This window comes from Bubalus kerabau, chromosome 12 (genome assembly GCF_029407905.1).
Source record: "Bubalus kerabau isolate K-KA32 ecotype Philippines breed swamp buffalo chromosome 12, PCC_UOA_SB_1v2, whole genome shotgun sequence".
NCBI lineage: Eukaryota > Metazoa > Chordata > Mammalia > Artiodactyla > Bovidae > Bubalus > Bubalus kerabau.
Genome location: NC_073635.1, coordinates 80,928,350 through 80,954,343, shown reverse-complemented (window position 1 = coordinate 80,954,343; position 25,994 = coordinate 80,928,350). Strand labels below are relative to the sequence as shown.

At 40.6% G+C, this 25,994-nt stretch overlaps 1 protein-coding gene across 7 annotated transcripts in view; it reads right to left on the bottom strand.

Moving 5' to 3' along the window:
- PCCA (propionyl-CoA carboxylase subunit alpha) overlaps positions 1-25,994 on the bottom strand; it is a 363,730-nt gene that overhangs the window by 230,530 nt on the left and 107,206 nt on the right. For all 7 annotated transcript variants that reach the window (XM_055542946.1, XM_055542947.1, XM_055542949.1 and 4 more), the window contains exon 8: positions 11,188-11,224. In XM_055542946.1, the coding sequence (XP_055398921.1) occupies positions 11,188-11,224 (37 nt within the window). The remainder of the gene's footprint in view (positions 1-11,187; positions 11,225-25,994) is intronic.

Here is a 25,994-nt window from a genome sequence, read left to right as displayed (position 1 = left end):
AATGAATATTAAATATCTCTTCTACTGAGGACCAAATTGGAAAATGAATTAACAGGATGTTAAGATTGGGGAAAAGATACAAATTGCAATATTTTTTCAAATGCTTCCTTGACATATCTTTAACCACAAAGTCATATACAACATGTGAAAAGTTTTCTAAGCAGCATGAAAGAAAGAAAAGATTTGAGGGCTTAGCTAAGTATTTCTATCCCTCGTAGCATGAACAATTTGTTCTTCTATATTGAAAAAACAAGAGCAACTTTTTTAAACGTTATACCATTCCAAAAGGAAAACTAGCCAAAGGAAAGGAAAAAATTGCCAGGGCAGAGCAGAAAAGATAATATAGTTCCTACATACTTAAGAGACAGGGGCCAAGGTGGTAGGAAGACTAATATCAAGAAGAAATTTATGGGAGAGCCTAACCTGCAGAGAACGTAAGATATAACATCATAGGTTAGTGTGAAGCCAAGAAGGTTCATTAAAAGACTCTCCTATGTTTGAATCTTAAAACTTCCATTAGTCCTGCCTAATGAATCCAAGGACAGCCAAAATGGACTGACTTGCTATAGTCATTAACAATCACATATTAAGTTTACTTAAATAATCCTAGCTTTTTTTTTCTTTTTAGTTATCTGTTAGCTGAGCGTTTATCCTGGCTTACTTAATATCGCTACTCTTCCCACATATCTCCATTACAAACTTGGAGATGGGGGGGGGGGTGGGGAAGGGAGATGAGAAAAAATATTGTCAAATCATGATCTATAAATACTGTGGAAAAAAAAAAACAACTTTAAAATGTGGGTCTACTTATTTCATTTCCATACTTATATAGACATCCCTATTTGGATTCATTCACTGAATAACCATTCACTGAATACATACTTATGTGATGTTCACTGTCTTAAGTACTAGAAATCTCCCACATTGCAGGTGGATTCTTTACCCTCTGAGCCACCAGGGAAGCCCAAGAATATGGGAGTGGGCAGCCTATCCCTTCTCCAGCAGATCTTGCTGACCCAGGAATTGAACTGGGGACTCTTGCATTGCAGGCTGATTCTTTACCAGCTGGGCTACCAAGTAAGCCACTAGAAACTAGAAATACAAATTAACCCATGGTCAATTTTACTATAAAATACTAAGCAAATGAACATAAAACAATCATTTTCAAAGAAAGAATTTACTTAATGCAGAGAAAACCCCACACTATTTTAAGAGAAGAGCAACCCATCAAGGTAATTGAGTACAAGAGACAAGAGAGTATTTCCATATCAAACTAAATCCTGGGATTCTGCAGGGAAAGGAACAAACTTTATGAGATACTGTTCCAGCTTGATACTATTTTCTCTTTTCCATCAAAAATTCTTTACAACTCAATTCTTTATATCTCAGTCATTCACTCTTCCATTTAACAGAGAATTACTTGAGACAAATGTGTATACTTTTACTATTGGGTAGAGTGTCCTATATATATCTATAAAGTTTCATTGGTTTAAACTGTTACAAGCTTTACTTCTTTACTGGTCCTCTCTATGGACCTTCTACTCATTATTTAAATTGTACTACTGAAGTCCCCAACTCTTATTGTATAACTATCGATTTATCTTTTCAAGTCAATACTTACGACACGTATTTTTGGTATTGGCTGTTTGGTGCATATATGTTTATAACAGTCGATACATAGTGTCTTTCATCTCTTTCAACAGTTTAGACTTAAAGTCCATTTTGTCTGACAGACAGAATATATTTTAGTAGCGCCACCCCAGTTCTCTTGGTTACCATCTGCATGGGATATCTATTTCTAATCTTTTGCTTTCAATCTACCTCTGTGTCTAGATCTAAAGTGAGTTTCTTAGAGACAGCATATAGTTGGATTTTTTTTTATCCATTCTGCCAATATCTGCCACAGTCAGATATCATTTCACACATACTAGGATGGCAATAATATTAAAAAAAAAAAACGGAAAATAACAAGTATTGGCAAGGATGAAAAGAAATTGGAAACCTCATACACTGCTAGTAGGAATGTAAGATGATTCAGCCACTGGGGAAAACAGATTGGCAGTTCCTCAAAAAGTTAACCACAGAATTACCACGTAAACCAGCAATTCCACAACTAGGTATATACCAAGATAGTTGAAAACAGATACACAAACATGCATAGATATGCGTATTCACAGCAGCACAATCTACAACACTCAGTATATGGAAACAAACCAAATGTCCATCCGCAGCTAAATGAATAAATAAAATGTACTATAAACACACAATGGAATACTATTTGGGCTTCCCTGGTAGCTTAGCTGGTAACGAATCCACCTGCAATGCAGGAGACCCCAGTTTGATTCCTGGGTTGACCAGATCCCCTGAAGAAGGGAATGGCTACCCACTCCAGTATTCTGTAACAGGATGGAATATTATTTGCTCATAAAAAGAATGAAGTACCAATATATATATACAGGAACTTTGAAAATATAACTCTAAGTGAACACAGAAGGACATATGTTTTATGATTCCATTTATAAGAAATATCCAGAATAGATAAATCCACTGAAACAGAAAGCAAATTGGTGATTGCCAGGGGCTAGAATATAAGGAGTGACTGTTATTGGATAGCTGGGGAGGAAATACCAACACACTCCAGCATTCTTCCCTAGAGAATCCCATGGACAGAGGAGCCTGGTGGGCTATAGTCCATAGGGTTAAAAAGAGTCGGACATGACTGAGCACATGCCATCATGCACACACACACACACATTAATGAATACAGAGTTTCCTTTGGGGGTACTGAAAGTGTTCTGGCATTAGAGTGGTAGGTGGTGGTGTTGCTCACTCGCTTAGTCACGTCTGACTCTTTGAGACCCCATGAACAGAAGCACATCAGGCCTGCCTGTCTTTCATTATCTCTTGGTCCTTGCTCAAACTCATATCCATCAAGTCGGTGATGCCATCCAACCATCTTGTCCTTGGTCATCGCCTTCTCTTCCTGCGTTCAATCTCCCCCAGCCTCAGGGTCTTCTCTGATGAGTCAGCTCTTCATATCAGGGGGCCAAAGTATTGGAGCTTCAGCTTCAGCATCAGTCCTTCCAATGAATATTCAGGACTGATTTCCTTGAGGATGGACTGGTTAGATCTCCTTGCAGTCCAAAGGACTCTCAAGAGTCTTCTCCAGCACCACAATTCAAAAGCATCAATTCTTCAATGCTCAGCCTTCTTTATGGTCCAGAGCTCACATCCATACATGACTACAGGAAAAACCACAGCTTTGACTAGACGGACCTTTGTGGGCAAAGCAATGTCTCTGCTATTTAATAGGCTGTCTAAGTTTGTCACAGCTTTTATTCCAAGGAGTAAGCGTCTTTTAATTTCATGGCTGCAGTCACCATCTGCAGTGACTTTGGAGCCCAGGAAAATAAAGTCTCTTACTGTTTCTCCATCTATTTGCCATGAAATGACGGGACCAGATGCCTGATATTAGTTTTTTGAACGTTGAGTTTTAAGCCAGCTTTTCACTCTCCTCTTTTACCTTCATCAAGAGGCTCTTTAGTTCCTCTTCAGTGGTGAAGATTCACTAGTTCTGTGAATATACTAAAAACCACTGGGACTGTACACTTTGAAAGGCTGGATTTTATACTATCTAAATTTTATCCCAATTTTTACAAATCTAATATTTACTATTTTAGGAATCAGCGAATTAAAATGGACTGGAATGGGTGAATTTAACTCAGATGACCATTATATCTACTACTGTGGGCAAGAATCCCTTTGAAGAAATGGAGTAGCCATCATGGTCAACTAAAGAGTCCAAAATGCAGCACTTGGATGCAATCTCAAAAACGACAGAATGATCTCTTCGTTTCCAAGGCAAACCAATCAATATCACAGTAATCCAAGTCTATGACCCAACCAGTAATGCTGAAGAAGCTGAAGCTGAACAGTTCTATGAAGACCTACAAGACCTTCTAGAACTAACACCCAAAAAAGATGTCCTCTTCATTATAGGGGACTGGAATGCAAAAGGAGAAAGCCAAGAAATATCTGGAATAACAGGCAAATTTGGTCTTGGAGTATAGAATGAAACAGGGCAAAGGCTAGTAGAGTTTTGCCAAGAGAATGCACTGGCCATAGCAAACACCCTCTTCCAACAACACAACAGAAGACTCTACACATGGACATCACCAGATGGTCAATATGGAAATCAGACTGATTATATTCTTTGCAGCCAAAGATGGAGAAGTTCTATACAGGCAGCAAAAACAAGACAGGGAGCTGACTGTGTCTCAGATCATGAACTCCTTATTGACAAATTCAGACTTAAATTGAAGAAAGTAGGGAAAACCACTAGACCATTCAGGTATGACTTTAATCAAATCCCTTACGATTATACAGTGGAAGTGACATATAGATTCAAGGGATTAGATATGATAGAGTGCCTGATGAACTATGGATGGAGATTCATGACACTATACAGGAGACAGGGATCAAGATCATCCCTAAGAAAAACAAATGCAAAAGAGCAAAATGGCTGTCTTAGGAGGGCTTACAAATAACTGTGAAAAGAAGAGAAGTGAAAAGCAAAGGAGAAAAAGAAAGATATACCCATTTGAATTCAGAGTACCAAAGAATAGCAAGGAGAGATAAGAAAGCCTTCCTCAGTGATCAATGCAAAGAAATAGAGGAAAACAATAGAATGGGAGAGACTAGAGATTTCTTCAAGAAAATGAGAGATACCAAGGGAACATTTCATGCAAAGATGGGCACAATAAAGGACAGAAAGGGTATAGACCTAACAGAAGCAGAAGATATTAAGAGGTGGCAAGAATACACATGAAGAAAGAAAGTGAAGTCGTTCAGTCGTGTCTGAACTCTTTGCGACCCCATGGACCGTAGTCTACCAGGCTTCTCTGTCCATGGGATTCTCCAGGCAAGAATACTGGAGTGGGTAACCATTTCCTTCTCCAGGGGATACACAGAAGAACTATACAAAAAAGATCTTCATGACCCAGATAATCACGATGGTGTGATCACTTACCTAGAGCCAGACATCCTGGAATGTGAAGTCAAGTGAGCCTTAAGAAACATTACTACAAACAAAGCTAGTGGAGGTGATGGAATTCCAGTTGAGCTCTTTCAAATCCTAAAAGATGATGCTGTGAAAGTGCTGCACTCAATACGTCAGCAAATTTGGAAAACTCAGCAGTGGCCACAGGACTGGAAAAGGTCAGTTTTCATTCCAATCTCAAAGAAAGGCAATGCCAAAGAATGCTCAACTACCGCACAACTGCACTCATCTCACACACTAGTAAAGTAATGCTCAAAATTCTCCAAGCCAGGCTTCAACAGTACGTGAACCATGAACTTCCAGATGTTCAAGCTGGAAAGGCAGAGGAACCAGAGATCAAATTGCCAACATCCGTTGGATCATATAAAAAACAAAGAGAATTCCAGAAAAACATCTATTTCTGCTGTATTCACTATGCCAAAACCTTTGACAGTGTGGATCACCACACTATGGAAAATTCTTAAAGAGATGGGAATACCAGACCACCTGACCTGCCTCTTGAGAAATCTATATGTGATCAGGAAGCAACAGTTAGAACTGGACATGGAACAACAGACTGATTCCAAATCAGGAAAGGAGTACGTCAAGGCTATATATTGTCACCCTGCTTATTTAACTTATATGCAGAGTACATCATGAGAAATGCTGGGCTGGAGGAAGCACAAGCTGCAATCAGGATTGCCTGGAGAAATATCAATAACCTCAGACATACAGCTGATACCACCCTTATGGCAGAAAGCGAAGAACTAAAGAACCTCTTGATGAAAGTGAAAGAGAAGAGTGATAAGTTGGCTTAAAGCTCAACATTCAGAAAACTGAGATCATGGCATCTGGTCCCATCACTTCATGGCAAATAGATGGGGAAACAGTGCAAACAGTGACAGACTTTATTTTGGGGCTCCAAAATCACTGCAGATGGTGACTGCAGCCATGAAATTAAAAGATGCTTGCTCCTTGGAAGAAAAGTTATGATCAACCTAGATAGCATATTAAAAAAACAGAGATATTACTTTGCCAACAAAGGTCCATCTAGTCAAGGCTATGGTTTTGCCAGTAGTCACATGTGGATGTGAGAGTTGGACTTTAAAGAAAACTGAGCACTGAAGAATTGATGTTTTTGAACTGTGGTGTTGGAGAAGACTCTTGAGAGTCCCTTGGACTGCAAGGAGATCCAACCAGTCCATCGTAAAGGAAATCAGTCCTGAATATTCATTGGAAGGACTGATGCTGAAGTTGAATCTCCAATACTCTGGCCACCTGATGCAAAGAACTGACTCATTTGAAAAGACCCTGATACTGGGAAAGATTGAAGGCGGGAGGAGAAGGGGACGACAGAGGATGAGATGGTTGGATGGCATCACCGACTCAATGGACATGGGTTTGAGTAAATTCCGGGAGTTGGTGATGGACAGGGAGGCCTGGCATGCTGTAGTCCATGGGATCACAAAGAGTTGGACATGACTGAGCAACTGAACAGAATATTTGGTATAAAAATTGAGAACAGGTTGTCTCTAAACCCGGTTGTGGGGGGAGTGAGAACTGACAAGCACTGAGTATGAGGGAATGGTCAACGTCAACTGAGTATGACGGTAATGTTCAACATCTTGGTGGTGTTTGGGGTATGCATATATCAAAATCAACAAATACATACTTCAGATGCGTTCACGTTAACTGTATACAAAGTGTGCCTTAAAATAACCAAATTGTATACAAATACTGAATTAAGTTAATGACATGTATATTCAAGTATTTAGCAGGATGCATACTGGTATTTGCAATGTACTATGAAATACACCAAAATTTAAATAGTTAAACAAATTAGCAATAAAGCAAATTTAGCAAAAGATTAATAATGGAGTTTTGGTGTTGGGAATATAAGTACACGGGGCTTCCCTGGTAGCTCAGTTGGTAAAGAATCTGCACGCAATGCAGCAGACCCTGTTTCAATGCCTAGGTCAGAAAGTTCCCCTAGAGAAGGGATAGGCTACCCTCTCCAGTATTCTTGGGCTTCCCTGCTGTGGCTCACACAGTGAAGAATCTGCCTGCAATGCAGGAGACCAAGGTTTGATCCCTGGGTTGGGAAGATCTGGAGAAGGGCATTGCAATCCACTCCTGCATTCTTGCCTGGAGAATCCCCATGGACAGAGGAGCCTGGCAGGCTACAGTCCATGGGGTCGCAAAGAGTCGGACATAGGTGAGCACAGCATAGCACCTATGGGAATGCACTGTAAAATTCTTTTAAAATATTGTCTGATTGAAAATTTTCAAAATAATACACCAGGAAAAAATTAACAAGCAAGAAAAATATCCAAAAGTCATGAGTACTTTACAGAGATTTACAATATAGTTATAAAACAGAATGACTGACTAGAAATGTCCGAGTGTCTTCTCTTGAATACATGACACTTAAGCCAAGATATGAAAGATATCAGCAAGAGTGTTCTAGACTTCCCACCCTATCCCCAAAAACTTATTCTAAGTTTGATGTGTTCAAGAAAGCTAGTGACTAAAGTATGGTAGGCAAGGAAGGCAGTGGTATAAAATGGGACTGGAGAGAAAGGCAGATGTCAAATCATTCCGGGTTTGTAGTCCCAACAAGGAATTTTCATTTTATCTAAGTGCAATGGAAAGACATTAATGGGTTTAAAGCAGGAATCGACTGGGTGGAATGAGATGGGGTGAGTCCTTATTATTTCCTTATTATTTAGAGTTTTAAAATATCACACCGACCGCTATGTGAAGAATGGCTTCAAAGGGCTTAAGAAGTAGAGAAACTATTATCATAGTCCCCTCCAGAATAATGGTAATCTGGAGGAGAGTGTTGGTAGTCAAGACAGTGAGCAGTGAATATGGGAGATATTTTGAATGAAGAAGTGACCGTATCTATCAGTAGCGTGACAAGAGGATGACAGGGAAAGGGCACCACGATAGATCTCGGGATTTAGCATTAGCCACTAAGTATGTGGAGTGAAATATCAGATGTAGAAACCCTGGTGAGAAGCAGGTCTGGAGTATGATGACTTGAGGACCAAAAAATTTTCACTTAAATTGGGTATGATTTGTAACTGTGAGAAAGACAGGCCAAAAAAAGGAATTAGAATAATCTGGAAGTCGTTAAAGACAGAGTTGAAATTTACAATTTCTTTTTCTTTCAAGAATCAATTTTGGCCTGATTGTATTAAGGACCTTTGATCCAGATCAAACTGTAATGCAAATCAAGCTCACTGATTGCTGTTGTCTATCTCTGGGGTTAAAGATAAACTCAGAATCAATAGTTCTTGTATCTTCAACTTAGAGAGGTCAAAGGGAAAATATCAGGAGTGAGGATGAGGGAGACAAGGAAGACCAAAAAAAAAAGTACACAAAAGTAACATATTAAGTCTTAACTGTCTCTCACCCTGACAATGGTAAGAGCCTATCTGACCCTTAAATTCCACATATAACATGCCTTGTACTATTTGACACAAAGTGGCAACTCAAATTTTAGCCTGCATCCTCTAATCCTATTAGTTTTACCAAAGTATCTTGAAAAATACATGGTCCCCTGAGCTAAATGAACCTAAATTTGAAGCAACCCACCACTCAGTAGCTCTGTGACCTTGAGCAAATTACTTACCATTTCTAATCCTTTGTTTCTTAAATGTAAATGAAAATAATTAAGAGGAGAATTAGCATTAGAAATAACATTCACAAAACTGCCTGCTACTGGGGAAAAAATGCTCCATAAACAAGAGCTACTATTATGCAAAAGACACCTAATTCATCAATGCTCCAGCCAGTAGTTTCCTCCTTGGGCAGCACAGAAGAAAAGAAAAGAAGCACAGATGTGAGAGAGAAGGAAACCACAGAAAAGATCAATTTCATTTTCACCACATAACCCAGAAAGACAGTAAAACAGAGAAATCTATGAATAGTTATGACCATCCACAACCTACAAATGGGTAGGTGTGAGAGGCATGATTACATTTCAGTTGTTTAGAAAAGGGAACATATTTTACCAGGGAATCAATGTTCAGTTCAACTCTTAGACAAACTCAGAAGAAGTCACTGAACTCAAAATGTAGTTAAAATGTGATATATCTCAATAAAGTTAGTATAAAAGTGGTGGATCGCCAAACAGTACAGAAAACCCAGAAACTTTAATAGCATGTAATTTCACTTATTTTAGAAGCTGGCACTTGAGGGAAAAGGTTTTACGGGAGGTTTCGGGAGTGATTCAGAAGGGGTTTTCAGGGGAATTCCAAAAGCTTTATAAAGTTGATGACCCTGCCCTGTTCTTTATTATGTTTTATTTCACCTCAAATTTTATGGCTTCCCTTTCTTTCAGCATAAGCAAAACACTAGCACCCTTATATTTAATAGCCATGATGGCAATCATTCATTTCACAAATGAGAAGAAGCAAGTGAGGAAGAATTAGAGGAAAGACAGGAAAGAGGGAGGCCCATAAAGGATGTGCCCAGATATTAGGAAAAGAGCCTCAAATTGAAAATAATCTCAGTAAGTATAAAACTGAAGTGGGGGGGGCGGGGGGGCGGTGCGGTTAAGCACAGCATTAAAATATTAAAGGAAGAAAGCCAAGTGATGAGAACTGGTCAGAGTCCCATTGTAATTAACTGGTTATTTTAAAGGCTACAGGTTGTTTTTTTTTTAATTAAGTGGAAGACAAAACATGAAAGAGCAAGCTAGGCAATCTGTCATTTACACAAAGGACATTTTCAAGAGCTGAAGATTCACAATTTAAATTGTGACAAACCAGTGTAATTCAAGATTTTATCCTAATCTCTTTGTATTTCTCAAAAATTCCTCCAAATATTCTGATCTTTTTGTGTAGATACTACTGTGATATTACTATTACATCCTATTACATAGATGATAATAATAATACCTAAACGAGAACTAGAAAGATGATCTTTGACATTTAGAAGTACACAACGGAAAAAAATTATTTTAGGAGAGTGTCTGCAAAAGCCAGCAGATAGGTTATAGCCTCTTAGGCTATGAGGAATGCCAGTGATTTCAAACCACAGAGAGAAACTGTTGATTTTCTTAAAGACATAAACCCCAAAATAGGCCCATGTAGTTCAACTTATTCAGAATCTAGCAAATCTTCCTGTGAAGTACTGAAATGCTTTTTGATGAGCCTGGAGAAATGATTAAATGAAGAGCTGTTACAGTCAGATAAAATAAGATTTTCTGGGGTCTGGTCTCAACTCCAGGACATGTATCAGTCAAATCAGCCAAATCAATGAATAAAATAACTCTAAACAATCAATCTAATGAGAAAACAGGACTAAAGAAATGTTAATGTGGGGTGCTGAAAAGTTTGGTTCTATCAGTCCAGGAATGCTAAGATGCTGGGAATGCATAGCTAGCAAACATTATCTAATCTCTCTTATATTCCTACAAATTTCTATCAAATGTAAACAAATATGAACCGATTAATACAATACTGCAGTTATTCAACAGTAGTACTAATCCATGATAACGGTAGACCCTTGCATTTTCTTAATTACCAGGTACTAAAATTACACTAGTTGTCCAGAGTGCCAGGGATATTTTTGAAAATAAAAAGTCAGGAAGCACTGGCCCAGTGCAATTATACATAAAACAGGCAAGTAAAACAGTCATTAAAATGTTCTTCAGCTTACCTTTTACTCCAATGTAGAATATTCTGTTCTAATCTCTCACATTCTATTTTCTCTTTCCTAGCAAGATTTTAAAGTTGATATTTAACATCTTAAGAAAAGGTAAAAACTTGAAGAGCCTTGTCAAAGAGGAAATCCTCATTTTAATCATGAGTGCCCTTAAGTAACCTGCGGTCGACTACATATATATAAATTTACATTCCATCCAGTCTCAAGAACGATTAAGACAATTTCTTCTTTTAATTAGCCAGTGACTTCATCTTACAAAAGAACTATCATGAAGGTCAAACTAACTCTTTAAAGTTCACATTAATAATAGAATATGGTGATGCTGCTGATAAATTCTTCCAGAGGAACAACTCATCAGAATCCTGAAACTATTAAAGTACTATTTGCTCTCTGGGAATTAGGTATTACGTGTTCACTCAACCGTATCTGCTGAAAGACACAGAAACTCAACCAAAGTTAATTTAAGAACTTACCAATTTCCCTTGCAATTCTGACAGCTTCATCTGCATCCTGAAAAAGCAGGAAATGAGACTCAACATTAATCCCATCAGCCATTGCACAATGTCTTCAGGGCAGTCATATATTGCGCTACTGTCTCCTCCGATTCATTTAATGCTCAATTTTACAACCTTCTAACTCTTTTCAGTCAGAGAAATGTAAAATTAATACCATAAGTGGAATGTAAATTCTACCTCATCATTATTATATTAAGAAACTCAAAGCAGTTGGAAATGAGCTGGCAGGAAGCACTACCAGAAATGCCAAATGATTTGGTGCAGTGGCTGGAATTTAAGGGCAGAATTTAGATGTTTACAATCAATACTGAATCATAAATCAGATCATTAAAGCTTGTCCACAGCTAGCTTGTTTGTCTCTGATATTTACACGTCATGTTTTCCTTGATTCTGTCAGCAGGGGGAGTTGATTCTCTATTGTTTGGGAGGAGCTGGACAGATTTTCCAGAAATAAAGTAACTAAATTTCCAGTATCTATAGGAATTGCCAATTGTTCCCCTCAAAAAAATTCCTTTAGTAATCTCCATTACTTTTTTGGTGTCCTTTTTTTGGGTACATAATTTTATCTTTACCACTTGCACCTTGTTAACAGAAATTAAAAATCTTAAATTCCATGAACTATCTAGTGGGGGGGGGCGGGGGGGGGACTTCCCAAAAGCCAAAGAAAGGAAATGCACTCTAAAACAGCACACAGTAACACTGCGAGTCAACTTTATTTCAGTAACAAATAAAACAGTACAAGGTAAGCGTTTATGAAAGCAAGGATTATTCATTGCTAAATAGCAACCAATGCTATTGAATGCACAGAAACTTGCCTTGAATCTAAACTATTTCATAGTTCATTAACTCTCACCTAACACACCCAACATAGGACATTCCAGATACATTTCCCCCATAAACAGCAAAGAAAAGCTGAAAAGATGTTAAATTCAAGTAAATCCTAATAAATTTAACTTTTTAAATAACTTGGTGACATAAACTATCACAAGGAATGACAATAATGTTTTGAAACCACTGGCTGGTAAGAAAGCCTGAATTTTTGGAAAATAAACTATCAAAGTAAACGCTGGTATTTTTTTTTAAGCTTTTACGTTAATACTTTAAAAATATAGAGTAACCGTGTCAGAAGCCTCCCCCAAAATTGGGGGCGGGGGATGTTTATAACTGGTTCATTCATGTCTAATAAAAAAAAAAAAATCTTCCTTAAAAGTCTTCAGTACCTAATAACATCCCCTGAATAAGGAGGCTGGCAGGGGAAGTTGTCAGAAAAATTTAATTTCCTTTCATTAGCCAGTCTGCTCCCCAAATAGGTGCTTGTTAAGTTCAAAGCGGTCCTGAAAGCGACATCAGTTTTAAGTCTTTTTTTTTTTTTTTAAACTCCAAGCAGTCACATCTGCTAATGAGATTTTCCAAATAACAATTGTTTTCAAGTCAGAGATAAATCTATACTTCCCATTCTATCCCCTCCCCGCAAAAAAAAAAAAAAAAAAAAAAAAATCAAGGTTTACTGCTTTATTACACCTTGCTGTTTTCGCTGACCCTACATTCTCCAAATTTTAGCTTAAAGGGATAAAATTCCATGAAAAGGGTCATTTAAGAATGTTAGTGGTTTCCACACATTGAGTTTGAAGGTTCTTTGTTCAAGCCACTGACAGTTATTGGAGAATACTTCCCCTTAATAGCCTCTCTGTCAGGAAGTGTTAAACCTGCCAAATGCAGACAATTAGTGCCTCTCGAACAAAATACAGGAACAGTACCGGCTGATGGAGACTGGATTATAAGAAGTCTAGAAGGAAACTTTTAACATGTCTTTCTTTCAAATGAGTAATAGTATATTTGCAAAAGATATTCAAAGAAAAAAATAAACCCTGCTATCTAAAAGGTTCATTACCTTGAGAGAACTAACAGGCAAATATTAGCTCATTATCAATATTTTAACATGCATTTATATATAAATATTAGGGATGGACTGTGTACATAGAGAGGTATCATTGACACAAAGCAAAACTTCCAAAAATTCTTCAGCTGTTACAAATCCAACTCTTGTATAAACCACCACAAAATAATCTTGTGTCTTAACTAATCGGTAATGCTTAAGTTTTCCTACTATGAAAAGCAAATTCACTAAATGACCTTCCAAGTAAAATCAAATAGTCTTTAAAATTAGCTTTTCACTTGTCAATAATTCATTGCAGAATTATTTTGTTAAGAACATACTGTGTACTAGACACTAAAAACCTCTATTACCAGTTTCAATAATAAACTATTAAGTATACCTGGCTCCAATATGTTCTTTCAGCACATATATTTATAAAACTACTTTTAAAGGGATAAAAAGCCCGATATAGCTCAAAATTCAATGGCACTGACACATCCCACAGTGTAACTTCCTTGTAGGGCTGAAAGTGAGGGAAGTTGATAAGTCACTCAGTCGTGTCTGACTCTTTGCGACCCCCATGGACTGTAGTCCGCCAGGCTCCTCTGTCCATGGGATTCTCCAGGCAAGAATACTGGAGTGGGTTGCCATTTCCTTCTCCAGGGGATCTTCCCAACCCAGGGATCGAACCAAGGTCTCTTGCATTGCAGGCAGATTCTTTACCATCTGAGCCACCAGGGAAGCCCCTACAGGGCTAGAGGTAGAAAAACAATTCTTAGTAAAAAGAATTAAACCAATAAGAAAAAGACCAACAGTCATCAGGAAAAAATGAGCAAAGGATTAAATAAGAAGTTTACATTAAATGAAATTTAAAAGGGTAACATATAAAATATGTTCAACTTTAATCGTAATTACAAGACAGTACTTCTCATCCATCTGCGAAGCATCTGCGAAGAGCCAAGAGCAGTGACCTGAAGGAGAACTAGCACTACTCTCCCTACTGGGTATAATCTTTTTAAAAAGAAACGGTCAGTATCTATCAAAAGTTTGAGGGCATACATCTTTCGACCCAGAAATTTCATTTTGGAGAAGTTATTCTACAGATATAGTCACATGCACGCACAAAGAGACATATATAAAGACATTTATTATTTTCACTTTGGTGGTGGTGGTTTGGTAAGGAAAGAAAATCAGAAGAGAAAAAAAAAAAAAAAAAAAAAAACCTTAACAGGCCTTAACTAAGGAAACTGGTAAACTGGTACCATAAATGGTACACATATTAACATGGAATACTACACAGCCTTTTAAAAAAATGAGATTGCTCCATATGTTCTTATTCATCCATTTGTGCATTAATTAGGAAAATATTTACAGGGAAATACCACATGAAATAGATTTTGCCCTCAAGGAACACACAGCCAAATAAGTGAAACAGAAAAGAGAGTAAACAAATCCAATGAGACTTGAAATAAATGTTCCATGGAAACTAATGGTACAGAGGGAGCCAGTAAGAGGGAGAACCCATTTTAGAAAGATCGCTCAGACAGGGGACTTCCAAAGTAAAATTTAAACTGAAACCCGAAGGGAACGGCAGTTAGCCACCATGGGAAGATTCAAAAGAAAGAATTCTAGACAAAAGGAACAACATGTGTGAAAACCCTAGTCTAGAAAGCTGGTACAGAGGCACAGTAAGGACGTGGCAGAAAAGGGCAGGAGGAAGCATCAATACAGGTAGAAGCTGTGGTCTGCTCTGACAGGACCTTATGGGATTCAGTCCCGGTTCAAATGCCTTGGCACCAGGCAGGAGAAAGACGGTTCAGATTTAGGTTTCAAGAAGATAACTCTCACACACTAAAGAGATGCAAACTACGATATACACCGTGGGAGGAAAGGAAAGTTAGAGGACAGTACACAGACCTCATCTACATTAAGACAGAAAAACATACAGTGCTTAGAAAAACCTATATATAGACATATTAAAAAACTCAGCTTGAGTTACTGCTCAAAAATAGGATTGAGAGCTGGGGGAAAGGGGGAAATTTTACTTCTCATTGCATACCCTTAGTTTCACATTGAACTTTAAAAAAAAACCAAAGATAAAAATTTCACACTACGTTCATAATTCAAAAATTAAATCAGGGCTTCCCTGATGGCTCAGTGGTAAAGAATCTACCTGCCAATACAGGGGACACGGGCTCGATCCCTGGTCCGGGACGAGCTCACACGCCAGGCGACACCTAAGTCTGTGCGCACAACCACAGGCAGAGCTCTAGACCTGGGAGCTGCACCAAGAAAGCCGCTGCAGGGAGAAGCCCACGCACCACGACCAACAGCAGCCCCCGCTCGCCGGAACTAGAGAAAGCCCCATGCACAGTAACAAAGATCCAGCGGGGCCATAAAGAAAATAAATCCTTTTCAGAAAGCCAATCTGCCACACTTGGAGGTGTTACTCCAATCATCTAACTAGTGATTTCCAGAGCACTAACTGTTAACAAAGTACAGTGATGGTGGTGATTTAGTTGTTCAGTCATGTCCAACTCTTGCGACCCCACGGACAGTCTACCAGGCTCCTCTGTCCATGGGGTTTCTCCCAGGCAAGGATACTGGAGTGGGTTGCCATTTCCTTCTCCAGGGGATCTTCCCAACCCAGCGACTGAATCTCGGTCTCCTGCACGGGCAGGTGAGTTCTTTACTGCTGAGCCACCAGGCAAGCCCCACAAAATATAGTATATTCCCAATATCTGCTTCACATTTTCATGACTTCTCGCTGCCTCAGAACCAAATTTCAGCTCCTTCACTCTGTTTCCATACCTGCTCCTGTCATTCTGAGCCACCAGTCCATCCTAGTCTCTCTCCATCCCAACGCCACGCACTCCTCTCTCCAGCCTTTCCTCAGCCAACCTGGCTCAGCCAGAAACTCTATTCTCCTTCACCACCTTCACCAAACCAAATCACAGTACTGTATGGCCCACACTAGGCCCTAAAGGCACAGGACAGAACAAAAAAAGCTCCTCCGTAAGCAAAAACTTAACAACATTACACCCCAGTCCTCATGCAATATATAGCCTAGAGGAAAAGACAGATCTTAACCATGACTGCACAGCAGCTAAGAAACCAGCACCGAGAGGCATGCTGCAGAAGCGAAGAGGGCACGTGACAACAGGGGATCTCGAACTCAAAAACGGTCTCAGGAGGCCTCTCAGACGCAGTGACTTTGAAAAGAGACCTATGAAATGAAATCACAGTGGAACAAAGTCAGGGAGACTGGGGCCTGAGCGTCAGCCCGCTGCACTGTGAGGCGAGGCCTCATGGAAAAGCATCAACTCCAGCTTCTTAGCAAGGAAATGAGGGGACTCGCTTTGGCAGCCTTTGGCAGACTTTTAGCATAGAATTTACTTATTAATATTATTCCTGTATTGTATTACCCTGTGTAGCCCCTGATCCCATTAAAATGTAAGCTCCAGAAGAGCAGAAATCTCTGTCCCGCTGGCTCAGCGATATATTTTCAGTGCCTAGAACAATGCCTGGCACATGCAAGAAACAGCTGTTGAGTGAAAGAAGGAATGAAGGAACGAACAGACGAATTCTTTAGAGAGAGGGGAACGGGATCTGTGGAGTCCAGCCGGGAAGCGGCAGTCTAGGTGAGAGACAAATGACCATTTTCTCTTAAAGGGAGGGGTGCTTGCTTAGAGCTTCACCCAGACATCACTCTCTTTAGAAAGCCTTTCCAGTCCCATGCCAGGTTAGGCATCATTGCCCTGTGATCACTTTACACCCTGCCCCTCCATTAGGACGGCCCCTGCCACACTTCATCTCCAGCAGAGACCTGACTAGCTCGCTCGCTCTCTCTGCTGAATCCCCAGAGCTTAGCAAATCAACACATTACTTGTTGAATGAATAAACAACCATCCATCAGCCTCCAAAGAAATCAGTCTGTTGTGACAAGACGATCTCCTGAATGACTGACTCCAGTGCCAACAGCACTTCTCATCTCAGGAGCATCGATGTTAGAAGGGGGTGAACCTGTATCCCAGGAGACGGAGAGGCTTGTCCAAATTCCCATATCTAAGTGACACACAGAAAGGGGGTGCTCTGCATTAATCTGGAGCAGGGGCTCAAGAGCTAGACAGGCTCGGGTTCTGCCATAACATTTTGATGAAATATTGTCAACACTCGGCAAAACCAACTCTGGGTATTCACCCTCACGTCTTAATTCTCTCTCAGTCATGCACTTTTCTCACTGCATCAGGCAATTTCAAGTTTTGAAACTTATGTTTTCAAAAAAAAAAAAAACTGCTGTTAAAAAGAAATATATAATGCTACCCATATAAGGATTTTTAAATAAACATTTCATTAATTTTTTTAAAAAGTCAAACCTTACGTGGTAGTTAGCTTTCAAAATGAAGGGTCACAGTTTGCCAACAAAGGTCCATCTAGTCAAGGCTGTGGCTTTTCCAGTGGTCATGTACGGATGTGAAAGTTGGACTGTGAAGAAAGCTGAGCACCGAAGAATTGATGCTTTTGAACTGTGGTGTTGGAGAAGACTCTTGAGAGTCCCTTGGACTGCAAGGAGATCCAACCAGTCCATTCTGAAGGGGATCAGCCCTGGGATTTCTTTGGAAGGAATGATGCTAAAGCTGAAACTCCAGTACTTTGGCCACCTCATGCGAAGAGTTGACTCATTGGAAAAGACCCTGATGCTGGGAGGGATTGGGGGCAAGAGGAGAAGGGGACGACAGAGGATGAGATGGCTGGATGGCATCACTGACTCGATGGACATGAGTCTGGGTGAACTCCGGGAGTTGGTGATGGACAGGGAGGCCTGGCATGCTGCAATTCATGGGGTCGCACAGAGTCAGACACGAGTGAGCGACTGAACTGAACTGAGTGAATAATCCTGATGACTTCAACTCAAGAGGTAGGAGAAATAATCCAATGACATCATTTGATTATCTTCCTCAGGCAATAAAAATTCCTGTCATTCATTCTGTAATGCCAATCTGCCTTGAACTAAACTCAGTTTCTAAAGTTATTTAACGCATGGAAATACTGATGAGGGAAGCAGTGGAGGAAAGCATTAAGCTATAAATTCTAAAGCAGCAGTTCAAGAAATGGAGATAGAGGAAAGAAGCCAACAGAACCAGTAACCATTTCTTTTACTCCTCTATTTCAGTACAACTTGCATTAAGAGCTTTATCATCCAACCCAAGAATAAAACAGTGAAAATTCTGTTTTACAGAGAATATGGTGGGAAGGGTAGTTGATATTGCTATAACCAAGTAAGTGAAAGTGAAATTGCTCAGTTGTGTCCGACTCTTTATGACTCCATGGACTACAGCCTACCAGACTCTTTCGTCCATGGAATTTTCCAAGCAAAAGTACTGGAGTGGGTTGCCATTTCCTTCTCCAGGAGATCTTCCTGACCCAGAGATCAAACCCAGGTCTCCTGCACTGCAGGCAGACACTTCACCGACTGAGCCACCAGGGAAGCCCCAAGTAAGTAGATCACAAACATGTAAAAAGAAGCTAAAAAAAAAAACTGGCTGCCTTTTCTGCAAGCCTGATATACCTGCTGGGTTTCCCTGGTAGCTCAGCTGGTAAAGAATCTGCCTGCAATGCAGGAGACCTGGGATCCCTGGATTGGGAAGATTCCCTGGATGAGGGCATCCATCCCATGGACAAAGAAGCCTGGCAGACCACAGTCCAGACGCAATTGAGCAGCTAACCACAGTGCACCTGTTAATGGTCTACAGCACCCATCTGTGAGGCAGTGAGGCCCAGCAGCTAAGAGCAAAGTTGCTGGGGCCAAAGGGCATGGGCTCCAATGAGGACTCACTGACTGCATGTGTTACCTACCAGTATGCCTCTCTGGAATCAGGTTTTCTCATCTGTAAGATGGACACAGTATCTCATAGGGGTTATTAAGAAGATGAAATCAGTAACAGATGAAACATACCAGAACAGAGTCTGGCAAGAAGTAAGCGTTCAGGGTTGGCAATCTGATAAAATGGGCAGCCTGCACCCCCAGCTATCAAGTGTGCTTCTCTCCTGCTTGGCCCTGGGTGTTCTATCCTGAGATCATCACTCACTCTGAAACTGCATGATACAGAATACAGAGCTAACACTGGTGCTGCTGCTGCAAAGTCGCTTCAGTCGTGTCCGACTCTGTGTGACCCCATAGACGGCAGCCCGCTGGGCTCCCCCATCCCTGGGATTCTGGTGCTACAACACCACAAAAAAGGTGTCTAGGGGAACCTCCAGCACACTTGCCTGGATCAGCTGATCTGTGTACTCTTCCTAGTGGGTGAGCAGGGCTTGTCTTGGGTGGGGAAGGGAAGGAAAATCTGTAACAAAGACACAGATTCAAATAGTCCTCCCCGACACCGAACACCCCATTTTTTCCTAGTGATGTTGGTGTCAAATACCACCTCCACCATCTGCGATTCAGACCACACCTCTGCTGCCTCTATCAACACAGACAGTCTACTTACCAACCCCAGATTCTGGGCTCACTGGACCCAAGTCCTGCTACTCGTCCATACGGGAAGCTATTTGGGAGTTTACTTACATCAGCTGGTTTTTGAACAAAACCTTCACTGCTTTTGAAGAAAAAAAAAAATTACTGCTTCAAGACATGATGGGCAAATGTTCTATCTGTGTACAAAAAGCTATACATCCTCAGCTCAGTTCAGTCGCTCAGACATGTCCAACTCTTTGCGACCCCACGGACTGCAGCACAGCAGGCTTCCCTGTCCATCACCAACTCCCAGAGCTTAATAGACCCTCAAGTCATATACAAAAAAAAGGCAGCTGCTAAGTTGCTGCTGCTCAGTCGCTTCAGTCATGTCCGACTCTGTGCCACCCCATAGACGGCAGCCCACCAGGCCCCGCAGTCCCTGGGATTCTCCAGGCAAGAACACTGCAGTGGCTTGCCATTTCCTTCTCCAATGCATGAAAGTGAAAAGTGAAAGTGAAGTCGCTCAGCTGTGTCCAACTCCCAGCGACCCCATGGACTGCAGCCCACCAGGCTCCTCCATCCATGGGATTTTCCAGGCAAGAGTACTGGAGTGGGGTGCCACTGCCTTCTCTGAAAATAAAGCAGAACTTCCAGCAATCCTGGGTTCAAGAAATAGGCTCCCACTGATGATGTGTTTTCCAGATAACTCCGAGTCAAACAGAGACTCTTTCTGCTTAATTTATTTGCAAATCTAAATTTTAGCACACATTTCTGTAATTATAAAGCTGTGTACTAAACATGGTTGAATAATTTTTTTTTTTTTTTTTTTTTTCGAAAATATAAAGCCTCTGTAGCATCATCAGGAAAGTTACTCTTGGTTTAGCAGGGAAAAAGGATACTGATGTCTAACAGTATACCTTTTGATTACTAGGAAAGAGCTTTTCTTTTTTTCGTTTTTTTAATGATTCCCTTCACACCAATTTTTTGTACTTATTATTTGGCTCTTTCTACTAAAGCAAAAGTGCAGTGCTGAAAATCTGGCTAATGAGGTGATAAAAATAATCACTACTGTGAACCTACAGTATAAACCTCATTCAACTACGTTACCATAACTTTGAGGTGCAAATATTACTGTTCTCTCTTACAGAGCAACAGAAACTCAAATAAGTTTAACAAATATCCCAGGAAAAAGGTAGGTATTAAAACCAAACAAAGCAATTTAACCACTGGTGATTCCTCCCTCTGCTTCACCCCTGACATCTAAGGGATCATGAAATCTTCAACCTCCAGTGTTTCCCCACACTGCCAACTTGGCTCCATTCTAATACCTTATTTTAGGCCCCCATCATCTCTTGTCTAGATTAAAGGAAATGCATTCTAATTGGCCCACCAACCTCAAGCTTTGCACTGCTCTAATCCATTTTCCACATCACAAATCAAAATCAGTTCAGTTCAGTCGCTCAGTCGTGTCCGACTCTTTGTCACCCCATGAATTGCAGCACGCCAGGCCTCCCTGTCCATCACCAACTCCCGGAGTTCACCCAGACTCATGTCCATCGAGTCAGTGATGCCATCCAGCCATCTCATCCTCTGTCGTCCCCTTCTCCTCTTGCCCCCAATCCCTCCCAGCATCAGGGTCTTTTCCAATGAGTCAACTCTTCGCATGAGGTGGCCAAAGTACTGGAGTTTCAGCTTTAGCATCATTCCTTCCAAAGAAATCCCAGGGCTGATCCCCTTCAGAATGGACTGGTTGGATCTCCTTGCAGTCCAAGGGACTCTCAAGAGTCTTCTCCAACACCACAGTTCAAAAGCATCAATTCTTCGGCGCTCAGCTTAGTTCACTGTCCAACTCTCACATCCATACATGACCACTGGCAAAACCATAGCCTTGACTAGACGGGCCTTTGTTGGCAAAGTAATGTCTCTGCTTTTGAATATGCTATCTAGGTTGGTCATAACTTTCCTTCCAAGGAGTAAGCGTCTCTTAATTTCATGGCTACAGTCACCATCTGCAGTGATTTCGGAGCCCAGAAAAATAAAGTCTGACACTGTTTCCACTGTATCCTCATCTATTTCCCACAAAGTGATGGGACCAGATGCCGTGATCTTCGTTTCCTGAATGTTGAGCTTTAAGCCAACTTTTTCACTCTCCTCTTTAACTTTCATCAAGAGACTCTTTAGTTCCTCTTCACTTTCTGCCATAAGGGTGGTGTCATCTGCATATCTGAGGTTATTGATATTTCTCCTGGCAATCTTGATTCCAGCTTTTGCTTCTTCCAGCCCAGCGTTTCTCATGATGTACTCTGCATATCAGTTAAATAAGCAGGGTGACAACATACAGCCCTGACGTACTCCTTTTCCTAGTTGGAACCAGTCTGTTGTTCCATGTCCAGTTCTAACTGTTGCTTCCTGACCTGCATATAAGTCTTCTAATTCCACAATTTTGATGTTAGCTCTTCTACATGAAACCAGAGACTCCCAAATCCACAAAAATGATGCTCAAGCACAGCATTCAAGGCCACACGTGGGCTCAGTCACTCAGTCGTGTCCGACTCTGCAACTCTATGGACTGTGGCCCGTCAGGCTCCTCTGTTCGTGGGATTTCCCAGGCAAGAGTACTGGAGTGGGTTGCCGTTTCCTCCTCCAGGGGAATCTTCCAGACCCAGGGATCGAACCCGCCTCTCCTGTGTCTCCTGTGTCTCCTGTGCTGCAGGTGGATTCTTTACCACCGAACCACCAGGGAAGCCCCGAGACCACACATATCTGGATCCTAATTATCTGTTCAGCTCTGTCTTACTACAGCCCCTCACAGGGCATCCCTGCAGTTTTTTAAAGCTCCTGTGGTTGCCCAGCTCTGACAAGGTATTTTCACTGACCATAATGCTGTGTTTCCATCATTAGCCTGACAATTTTAGCGAACTCACTGTTACTCAGACTTCAGATATTACTTAAATATCCTTCCTGTGGAAGTTCTGCCATGACGCCCTGAAACAGGGTTAGGGGCTCCTCCTACATGGGCCCCATGCACTCATAGCCTCACGTTATTAAAATGTATTAAATTGCCTATCTACTTGTCTCCCTAAGGGGAGCTGAAGCTTTTTGAATTCAGGGTCTGTGGCTGGTTGTTTTTTTTGTTGTTGTTGCTGTTTTGGCTAAACAAGTAGTTGGGATTCCAACCCTGTCTACCGGTGGGTTCAGAAAAAGACTCTTCATTCTGTTCTCAAGCCCCTGAGATCTAGTTAATAAGATACTGAATACAGTGAATGGCAAATACTTGACACCAGATGAGGACCTGAATACTTGACTACTTTAAGTAACACTTGAAAATAACATTAGTTTCTCTCTCATAATAAGAGCAACTCAGTGAGTCAGTCAGTCAGTCAGTTCAGTCGCTCAGTCATGTCCGACTCTTTGCAACCCCATGAATTGCAGCACACCAGGCCTCCCTGTCCATCACCAACTCCCGGAGTTCACTCAGACTCACGTCCATCGAGTCAGTGATGGCATCCAGCCATCTCATCCTCTTGTCGTCCCCTTCTCCTCCTGCCCCCAATTCCTCCCAGCATCAGAGTCTTTTCCAATGAGTCAACTCTTCGCATGAGGTGGCCAAAGTACTGGAGTTTCAGCTTTAGCATCATTCCTTTTAAAGAGCACCCAGGACTGATCTCCTTTAGAATGGACTGGTTGGACCTCTTTGCAGTCCAAGGGACTCTCAAGAGTCTTCTCCAACACCACAGTTCAAAAGCATCAATTCTTCGGCGCTCAGCTTAGTTCCCTGTCCAACTCTCACATCCATACATGACCACTGGAAAAACCATAGCCTTGACTAGACGGACCTTTGTTGGCAAAGTAATGTCTCTGCTTTTGAATATGCTATCTAGGTTGGACATAACTTTCCTTCCAAGGAGTAAGTGTCTTTTAATTTCATGGCTGCAGTCAACATCTGCAGTGATTTTGGAGCCCAAAAAAATAAAGTCTGACACTGTTTCCACTGTTTCCTCATCTATTTCCCATCAAGTGATGGGACCGGATGCCATGATCTTCATTTTCTGAATGCTGAGCTTTAAGCCAACTTTTTCACTCTCCACTTTCACTTTCATCAAGAGGCTTTTTAGTTCCTCTTTACTTTCTGCCATAAGGGTGGTGTCATCTGCATATCTGAGGTTATTGATATTTCTCCTGGCAATCTTGATTCCAGCTTGTGCTTCTTCCAGTCTCAAGAACAAGACAAAAGGAAATCATTCCAGAAGACTCCTTAAGTACAACTCACAATGGTTTAAAAGAATGTGTTAAACCATCTCCATGGAACCTCCAAATAACATTCAATTATTTGAATAGAAAAGGAACAAATGTTTTAAAGAGAGATATAACAAACTGAAACCACATGAATCTACTCAAGCACTTAGAAAAGCAAAAGGTAGAATATAGTTGCCAAGAAAAAGAACTGCCTTAAAAATACCACAGATCAATGGGGAGAAGAAAGAATGGATTTTAAAAAGATGGAATTATCTATAATTAGCACATACAGTCTTCCATGCAAGAGTACTGCTTAATGCAGTTGCTAAAACTACAAGGTATTCCAAAAATTTACACTATTTATCTGCATCAGCAACCCTCTGTCTGCATAGACACCGTCAAAAACAATCTCTTATAGATGGAGAAATATACCATGTTCATGGATTGGAAGAATCAATATAGTGAAAATGAGGATACTACCCAAAGCAATTTATAGATTCAATGCAATCCCTATCAAGCTACCAACAGTATTCTTCACAGAGCTAGAACAAATAATTTCACAATTTGTATGGAAATACAAAAAACCTCGAATAGCCAAAGCTATCTTGAGAAAGAAGAATGGAACTGGAGGAATCAACCTACCTGACTTCAGGCTCTACTACAAAGCCACAGTTATCAAGACAGTATGGTACTGGCACAAAGACAGAAATATAGATCAATGGACCAAAATAGAAAGCCCAGAGATAAATCCACGCACATATGGACACCTTATCTTTGACAAAGGAGGCAAGAATATACAATGGGTTAAAGACAATCTCTTTAACAAGTGGTGCTGGGAAATCTGGTCAACCACTTGTAAAAGAATGAAACTAGAACACTTTCTAACACCATACACAAAAATAAACTCAAAATGGATTAAAGATCTCAACGTAAGACCAGAAACTATAAAACTCCTAGAGGAGAACATAGGCAAAACACTCTCTGACATACACCACAGCAGGATCCTCTATGACCCACCTCCCAGAATATTGGAAATAAAAGCAAAAATAAACAAATGGGACCTAATTAAACTTAAAAGCTTCTGCACATCAAAGGAAACTATTAGCAAGGTGAAAAGACAGCCTTCAGAATGGGAGAGAATAATAGCAAATGAAGCAACTGACAAACAACTAATCTCAAAAATATACAAGCAACTCCTATAGCTCAACTCCAGAAAAATAAATGACCCAATCAAAAAATGGGCCAAAGAACTAAATAGACATTTTTCCAAAGAAGACATACAGATGGCTAACAAACACATGAAAAGATGCTCAACATCACTCATTATCAGAGAAATGCAAATCAAAACCACTATGAGGTACCATTTCACACCAGTCAGAATGGCTGCGATCCAAAAGTCTACAAGTAATAAATGCTGGAGAGGGTGTGGAGAAAAGGGAACCCTCTTACACTGTTGGTGGGAATGCAAACTAGTACAGCCACTATGGAGAACAGTGTGGAGATTCCTTAAAAAACTGGAAATAGAACCGCCTTATGATCCAGCAATCCCACTGCTGGGCATACACACTGAGGAAACCAGAAGGGAAAGAGACACGTGTACCCCAATGTTCATTGCAGCACTGTTTATAATAGCCAGGACATGGAAGCAACCTAGATGCCCATCAGCAGATGAATGGATAAGAAAGCTGTGGTACATATACACAATGGAGTATTACTCAGCCATTAAAAAGAATACATTTGAATCAGTTCTAATGAGGTGGACGAAACTGGAGCCTATTACACAGAGTGAAGTAAGCCAGAAAGAAAAACACCAATACAGTATACTAACACATATATATGGAATTTAGAAAGATGGTAACAATAACCCTGTGTACACGACAGCAAAAGAGACACTGATGTATAGAACAGTCTTATGGACTCTGTGGGAGAGGGAGAGGGTGGGAAGATTTGGGAGAATGGCATTGAAACATGTATAATATCATGTATGAAACGAGTTGCCAGTCCAGGTTCGATGCACGATACTGGATGCTTGGGGCTGGTGCACTGGGACGACCCAGAGGGATGGTATGGGGAGGGAGGAGGGAGGAGGGTTCAGGATGGGGAACACATGTATACCTGTGGCGGATTCATTTTGATATTTGGCAAAACTAATACAATTTTTTAAAGTTTAAAAATAAAATAAAATTTTAAAAATAA